The 8,709-nt window shown below is 43.6% G+C and overlaps 1 protein-coding gene across 1 annotated transcript in view; it reads right to left on the bottom strand.

Annotated features, from left to right (window-relative positions):
* Window positions 1–5,947: 5,947 nt before the first annotated feature.
* The window catches only part of ARAP3 (ArfGAP with RhoGAP domain, ankyrin repeat and PH domain 3), a 58,872-nt gene continuing 56,110 nt past the window's right edge, over window positions 5,948–8,709 (bottom strand). The window contains exon 34 of the mRNA XM_089516171.1: window positions 5,948–8,038. Within this exon, the coding sequence (XP_089372297.1) occupies window positions 7,415–8,038 (624 nt within the window). The 3' untranslated portion in view covers window positions 5,948–7,414. The remainder of the gene's footprint in view (window positions 8,039–8,709) is intronic.

Below are 8,709 nucleotides of genomic sequence, written 5' to 3'. Positions count from 1 at the left end.
TTGGGAGACAAGTGTGTTGTTTGCTAAAAGAATAAAATGTTTCTTATTTCTCTTTATTGGCTTAGGATGAAGACCTACAAGCAGACAGTGCTGAGAACCAGTCTGGAAAGAGTCTACAGCCCCTAAATGTTTCCCCCATCCCTAAGGTGTAGATATGTTTCTAATCTTTCCACCAATAAAATGTTGTTTGTATTACATGAGTGTGTTCATACTTACCTTAGAGTTGAAAATGGGAGGGCATGAAAAAATTCTGGGTGATATATATTATTCTCCAGGGAGAACTGGGAGCTTTGGGGGTGAGAATGCCCTACTTCATGAAGCCAAAATACAGAACAAAAATCTTAAAAGAGAGGAGGTGTCCCAATGGCTTTCTGGCCAAGATGCCTATACGCTACACAGACCTGCCAAAATGCATTTTAAAAGAAACAAGACAGTTGTATCTAATGTGGATTCTCAATGGCAGGCTGATCTGGTTGATATGCAACAGTTTTCTAAGTATAACAGAGGTTACAAGTACATTTTAACAGTAATAGATATCCTGTCTAAATTTGCCTGGGCTTTAGCTTTAAAGGACAAAACCGGTAAAGAAGTGGCCGCTGCTTTTAATGATATTTTTAGCCAAAGCGGCAGAAAGCCTGTCAAATTACAGACGGATCGTGGTCGTGAATTTCTAAACAAATCTGTGAACAGCCTATTAAAACATCATGGAATTCATCATTTTGTCACCAATAATGAAGTCAAAGCAGGGGTTGTGGAACGATTTAATAGAACATTAAAAACAAAAATGTGGAGGTATTTCACAGCTAAAAATACCTTTACCTATATTGACATGCTTCCCCTGTTTCTAAAAAGTTATAACCAGAGTTTTCATCGAACAATCAAAGTAAGGCCTGCAGACGTCAATGATTCTAATGTTCTAGCCGTGTGGAAAACAGTATATGGGGCCCCTATCAAAACAGAAAAGGAGCATCCGCTCCTTAGAAAAGGAGACCATGTGAGGGTTTCTAAAAGCAAGGGCATATTTGCCAAAGGATATGAACAGAATTTCACCACAGAAGTATTTATTATTGACCAGGTCATCCTAACTGCAAAGAGACCTGTGTACCTGCTGAAAGATTATCTTGAGGAGCCTGTTGTTGGAAGCTTTTACCCTGAAGAGTTACAAAAGGTGAATGTAACATATATTTGATAGATCCCAATGAAGCGTGGCTACATTTGCTGCTTGGTCCATGAATCCAGGCATGACCATTGGAAGACTTATGACTTGATCTGCCACTTTTAAAAAAAAATGTTCAGTAATAATGGTGGGAATAGCTGAGCTGTTTTCCTCTTGCAGGCTGCTACCTGTTCTACAAAAAACCAAACCCATAAAAAAAAAGTGGGTAGCAGGTAGTGAACCCATGTTTGAAATAACATAATATGTAACACAACAGAGAGAATATCAATGGACATGCACTCAAGAGGGCATGTTATATCTGTTCTGTTACTTCTGCAATGGCTGCCCATTTGTTTCTAGACACAGTTCAAAGTGCTAGTGATTGGCTTTAGTGTAGTAAATGTTTAGAGTTCAGGATACCAGGGGGGAAACTATTGTCTCCTGCAACAGCCTATCCAATCCCTAAACTCTATTGGAGAGATCATTCTCAAGCATCTGTTTGAGGATGAAGACTTATTGATCAGGATGAAAAGAAGGGCCTGCCTGGTAGCTGCACTCAGACTGTAGATTACCTTACCCTTGCAAACCCACTTTGGCCCTATCTTTACTTTTAGCCATTTAAATAAAACTGTACTACTTTAGCATCTTGCCAGCCAGACTGAATGTTATTATTTAACAACCCTATTTCCCTGTTTATGTTGTTTTATGTCTTTTGTGGTCTTTTAATGTTTTTAATAATTACAAGTCATCCTGAGTAAGAAGTCTACAAGTCACAAATCTAGAAAGTGCTGTGAGGAACTGTGATATCATGGATCACTGGGTGTAAAATGTTGTTTATTTTACTATAATATGGTACTTTCTTTCTAGATGTGTGATTTGTAGACTTCTTACTCAGGATGACTTTTAATTAATATTAATATTAATGTATTTAGGTATGCCCTATGTGTAAGGAAAGGAGCTTTCAGAAGGTGGTGGGAGAATGTTGGGAGTAAATGGTGATTGGTGGAATGTATGAGATTTGAATAAAGTTGATGAATACCGCTTGGGGTTAGAGTTGTGGGTGTTGTGTACCTTCAAGTTGTTTCGAACTCATGGTGACCCTAAGTTTCTTCAGAGGGGGCTTGCCATCCTCTAAAGCTGAGAGTTTGTGTGACTTGCACAGGGTGTTTCATGGCTTTGCGAATCAAACCCTGGTCTTCAGAGTTGCAGCCCAACACTCAAACCACTATGACACACTGCTAAAGTATGTACTTAATCATAGAATCATAGAATTGGAAGAGACCACAAGGGCATCCAGTCCAACCCCCTGTCATGCAGGAACTCTCAATCAAAGCATACCCGACAGATGGCCATCCAGCCTCTGTTTAAAGACCTCCAAGGAAGGAGACTCCACTACACTCCGAGGGAGTGTGTTCCATTGTCGAACAGCCCTTACTGTCAGGGAGTTCCTCCTAATGTTGAAGTGGAATCTCTTTTCCTGTAGCTTGCATCCATTGTTCCAGGTCCTATTCTCTGGAGCAGCAGAAAACAAGCTTGCCCCCTCCTCAATATGACATCCCTTCAAATATTTAAACAGGGCTATCGAAGGAAGAAAGGAGTGAAATGAGGATTAGGGTTGAGAGAGTCAGTCAGTCAGATTTAAGAATGAGTGGTGTTTTAGAGTCTTGTGCTTTACAGAGTGGTTCCCTGGCGCAGCAAAAAGAACCAGGAAAAAGTGGTTTCTTTTTGCAGTGCGGAAATGATGCCGCAAGGCGCCAATGGTGCACTTGCGGCATCATTTATGTGCCACGATGTGCGGACGCTAAGTGTCTGCGATGTCAAAATGGCGGCGCCAATGTGTATAGGGCGCCACCATTTTGTACGTGCTCGGCACGTACTAGGGTCGGGGCGTCCGGAAAGGACACCTCTTCCTAACCCTAGTACGTGCCAAGCACATACTTTTGGCAAGTGTGGAACACGCCTTAGTTAGGAGTGGAGTGTGAGCTGTGTTCCAAATGAATTAAATAATCTTTTTGTTATGTTCAACTTTTGTTAATAAAGTGTTCTTGAGTTTATATGATTTTGCCCCTCAGGCATACTATATAATAGAAAGCTTGGATTCAGACATGGTGTCAGGAATGAATAAAGAAGGATGGTGTCCAATGGAGTATAAATTGCATAAGATCTCATACAGGCATGTTGACAGTATTTAGCAAGTCCCCGCAGTTGGTGGCCACAGGCAAGGGCAGACCTCACTCTTGATGGTAACCATGAGATTTGTGTATGTTTTGGGGGCACTAGAGGTTTAATCAGAGCCTCACACCTGGTGAAAAAATGGTGGGTTAAGTAGTAAACCTGCACAGAAACATTCAAGGGAACTGGATATGTTTAACTCTGAGAAGATTGAAAGGTGATATGGTAACTATTTGTAATGTCTGGCAGGCTGTCATACAAAAGGTTGAATGAGTTTGTTTTCTGGTGCTACAGGGGATAGATCTTGAACCAAGGGATTCAAATTACATTAAATAATAATTTGACTAAACATTGAGAAGAAATCCCTAATGCTAAGAGCTATTGGGTAGGGGAATATATTACCATGGAAGGTGGTCAACTCTCTTTCACTGGATGTTTTTAAACAGAGGTTAGATGGCCACTTCTCAGGAATGCTTTAGTGGTAGATTCCTGCACTGGCAGGAGGTTGGCCTAGATTGCCCATGGGAACCTTTTCGTGATTCTATGAACAATGCAAATGTATTTGACAGAACAAGTTATACATTCTTAAATAAATAGGACTGCTTAAGGACAGGGAATTTTTCTCAGGAAAATGGGCCATGGGGAAAGGTAAAAACAAATACTTGCTCTAGTGGCATAATCCCAGTTATTAGCCCCCGCTTCACAATCCTAGTTGGATTCACCTCCTCCTGGGTGCTATTTCCCATTCAAAATCCACTGCTAGATTCAATTCTAGGTCTCCCCAGGTGCCATGAAAAGACTGCTAGTGGTAATTGAAATGATAGAGTTGCATCTCTGATGGCCAGGTAAGTGAGAAGAGTGGTGCTTACCCTCACTGTCTCAGGTGACTGGGTGCCAAATGCAATGTCAAGGGGAATAACATCATTACTCATTGGTGTCTTGAACACCACGTTTCCTTTATCACTTTCTCAGGATCCATTTCTCTGTACTTTTGCCATCTCTGCCACCATCATCAACAAAAATTACATAGGCAAGCAAGTGGTGAACTCAACTGTACTCCTTCCCTGCATAGAGTAAGGAAAGAGTCTCATGTGGTCTAGCTTTGGCTGCCACTGCTACCAAAAACAGGCTGGTGAAGAATGAACGCCTCCCCTTGTCTGGCTTCTGAAAAAGGCCCAATGCTGTTGTATCACTTCTTTCCTAACCTATGCTTTCCCCACTATGGTTTCAGAGGGCCTGAATATGAAGTGCTGCCTTAAAGGGATAGGCTTTCCTTTGACATGAATGTCTAGTCGTAACCGATTGCAGGGTGTGGTGCTCATCTCTGTTATTAAGCCAAAGAGCCAGCATTGTCTAAGCACTACTCTAGTGGTCATGTGGCCAGCATGAGTACACCAAACACTGTTATCTTCCCACCAAAGTGGTGCCTATTTAACTACTTGCATTTGATGCTTTTGAACTGCTAGGTTGGCAGAAGCTGGGACTAGTGATGGGAGTTCACCTCATCATGGCACTTGGGCCTTGAACTGCCCACCTTCTGACCTTACGATCATCAGAATTGGCATCTTAACCTCTAAGCCACAGTGCTGCCTTATAGGTCCCAAACTGTATTGCTGCTTCCCTTTGAAGACTGTTTGTGTTGCCACTGTTGGAAATGGAGATTGCATCTATGCTTATCTCTATGATAATTAGTAGTAGGAGCGCCTGTCTTGTTTATTTCTCTATACTCCTTTGGTCAGAGTAATTTTCTGAAGAGATCATTTTCTATCTCCTCCCCTTCTCTCCAAGGGACTTAAAAGTGGTATTTGTTTTTCTTCTCCATGCTTGTCTCTTAAATGTGAGCATCCATGAGGAAGTTACTCTACATACCCACACACATGGAATTAGCTTTAGGGAGTCCTTTGCCAAGTATAGGTAAAAAGTAAAGGTATGTCCCAAGGTTGTCATGTCGTGTCTGATCATAGGGGTGTCTGTGTGCTCATCTCCGTTACTAAGCTGAAGAGCCAGCATTGTTAGAGATTACTCTGTAATCATGTGGCCAGCATGATTGCACAGAATGTTGTTTACCTTCTCACTGAAGTAGTACATATTTATCTATAGCCGCCCCTCCTAATGTGCAGATCTGGGATCCGCGCCCTTGAATGTACATGGAGGGGTGACCTCCGCTGTTTGCAATGGTGTGTGCACCCTTGCTGTGCACATGGGGGCACACTCCATTCAAGCCTGTGGAGTTTGAATATGCGTCAGCCTCCGTTTTCATGGGTTGTGTGTGTCTGAAACAGATCCCCCACGAAAATGGAGGGCCAACTTTACTTGCATTTACATGCTTTTGAACTGCTAGGTTGGCAGAAGCTGGGACGAGTGATGGGAGCTCACCCCATCATGCGGCACCCGGGCCTCAAACTGCCAACCTGCCGATCTTACAATCAACAAAGTCAGCATCTTAACCACTTGAGCCACCACATCCCTATTACCAAGTATAGATAACTCTTTTCTATGGATTATTTAATTTCCAATATTCAGATGTATTTCTTTGTAACTATAATGTAAATCTTATTTTTTAACCTTATCAGACTATCCTGTTTGTTATTAGAAGCTCAGATGCACTGGTGCACACTGCTGTTCTGTTTAATATAAATATCGGATACTAAATTCCAACAGCCACTTCCCTTCCTCTCCAACTCATCAAGGTCAAGGCATGCTCATCACAGATATCAGGTGATCACTTGGCCATCACAGAGACTGACCAATTGCTTGCAGTCTTTTTTTGCCCTGGAAAGGTAAGCCTTCTGTTGTGTTGGTATCTAGTCATGGGAGAGCAAAGAGACAGGAAAAGCACCAGATTCCTGATTCAAAGTGCTCAGGCATTTAAGAGTGCCATGAGGAAAGTCTTGGTGAATGCATGTCCACCTCCAGGCATCCTCTTCTAAACATTTGTGTTTCATTAAACTCATTCCCTTCAATGCTTAGACAACCTAATGTCTTCAGTATCTATAGTCATCTCCCTCCTCGACAGATTTGCTCCATGGTTCTACTGCACATCCATGTCTTTTTGAGATTACCTGTTATAAGCAAACTCTCTTCTTCTGTGTGAAGTCTAAGGCTTTCATGGCCACCATGCATAGTTTTTTTGTGGGTTTTTCTGGCCATGTGGCCATGTTCTAGCAGAGTTTCTTCCTGACGTTTCGCCAGCATCTGCGGCTGGCATCTTCAGAGAATGTTTGCCTGGAAACGACTCTTGCTCTGTATTTTACAAAATTCTTTAATCCAATTAGCAGTATAAATATTACTGGATCTACCTCATGCAGTAGAGATTTCCTTATCCTTGAAGAGTGTTTACTCCTTAGGCCTTTGTTAGAAATATGAGCCAGGCTGTATATACTTTGTGCTAAATAAAACTCTCTGGCCAAGCAATCCAGATTCTACACCATAACAGCTGAAGTCTAGTGACATATACAAATTATGCTAGATGAGCAAATTCTGCAGAATTTTATCCAATTTTCCTTCCCCTCCCCCCTAGTTTGTACCATTTTGCATAACTCATTCTGTTTTGGCTGGATGGTGCAGCACTGAAGCTTCCCCTCAAGCCCCCTCTCTGACATTCAGAATTTCAACAGGTATTGCACATCCAGACTTACTTCCCAGCAGAAGGCCTGGAAACCTTTCAAAATGAAAACTGAGATCCCCAGGAAGCTGAATCTTATACTCAATACCACACTGGGACAAAAAATTGTGGAATGACATACAGGCCTGAGTATGTACACTGTCATTATGCATGTGGATATGAGGTGGTGCTGTGGTAGGGTTGAGGTCAGGGCAGGGATGCATCATTCAGTACAGCAACAGTCCTCTTCCCACACCATACCTTCTACCACTTCCCCAAAGTGTAGCAGTGACTGGGAACTTTAATGGTAAAATATTTCTGTGGGACAGTGGTGGTGGGGAGGAACGTCTTAAAGCCACATGTCCAGGCAGAACATAGGATCATATGTGCCTGGAAATGTTGTACAGCACAACAAACAGCATGACTAATTTTTAGGGCACTTCAGCACAGAAACTAGATTCTAGTTGAAGAGCTCCCAGTCCTCAGCCTAGTGACCCTTCCAGCTGAGCCTGGACCCCATCCTGTGGTGGGAGCTTCTGCTTTCCTGATGTCTCTACCAGAGTCTGGCATTCATTCTTCCGGAGGATAGCTGCACTCAGCTCTTGCATGAGCTTGTCACCAATGTATAAGTCTGGCTGGGAGCTTTTCCTCTTGGTGTCACCAAACTGAGCCTCCACTCCAGCTGGAGGCTCTGGATGGAGGGGTGCAACTATGGTTGGCTGGCCCTGCTCCCGGTCTGAGGCAGGTGCTCCTTGAAGCTGCCCAGACCCTTTATCTGTAGAGGCGCCCAGAGTAACTCCATGTCCTGGGGGTCTATTTGCAGGGGACTCCTTATCGAGCTCCAGGCCAAGGGTCCTCTGCAGGTAGCCTGCTTTCACTAAGTCACTTCTTGATGCTCTGGGAGCTGGGCAGGGAGGCAGGGAGTTTGACATCCCCTGTTCTGGAGTAGTAACTGGTTTCTTGGCCCAATCCACAGGAGGCAGTAAGGAGTGACTGAGTTCCAGAAAACCAATGTCTGTGAAAGTGCCAACCTCCTCATAGACAGGCTCTGACTCATCTGTTGACTCCTGTTGCTCCTCTAATGAGCCTTGGTGGATCTTCATTGGCTGTGGAGTCAAAGACAAAAGGCATCAATTGAAGGGGCATGCCTCTCTGTTTCCTGAAGCACAGATAAACAGTTTCTGTTCATTCTAACTATCTGGGACTCTGAGGCTTAACCTGAGAACATCATTTCCTGAGACTAGGCCCTAGCCAAATGTGCTATCCAGATCTGTGGGGAACACAGCTCTCTAAGACACATAAGAACAGGCATATAGCACCTCTTTCTTTGAAACAGGCAAGTGGCACAAAACCTCTGGCTCAGTTAGGGCTACTGAAAATCCATGGAAGCAGCCTCTACTTGTGCTTGATCAACCTTTTGCCCTCTAGGCTTCAGATTTCAGAGTCCCTGGGTCCCAGGCCCTCCCATAAATCAGCAGCTGACCCTACTGTAGGTCTGAAGGTATGTGCAACTGATCTTCTCAGACTTTGCCACTGGGGAAGCTCCCCAGATGCAAACCAAGTACCATAAATCCACCCTCCATAACTGCCATCCGCCGGCCTGAGAGGGAGTTCACCAGGCAGGTCCAGCTCCATCAGGACTAGCCTGGAAGAAGGAAGAGCCCTCCCTCCAATCCATCTGCCTTGGTCCAGGCCTCAGAGGGAGAGAAGAACCACTGGACCTCATCCCCTTTCCCTCCACCATTCCCTTCTCCTTTTGTTTCGTGTCTTTTAGATT

This window comes from Sceloporus occidentalis, unplaced genomic scaffold (assembly GCF_023333645.1).
Source record: "Sceloporus occidentalis isolate IW3139 unplaced genomic scaffold, rSceOcc1.0.p SCAF_3, whole genome shotgun sequence".
Lineage (NCBI taxonomy): Eukaryota > Metazoa > Chordata > Lepidosauria > Squamata > Phrynosomatidae > Sceloporus > Sceloporus occidentalis.
The sequence above is the reverse complement of the archived record's forward strand: the minus strand, read 5'-3'. Positions and strand labels throughout refer to the sequence as shown.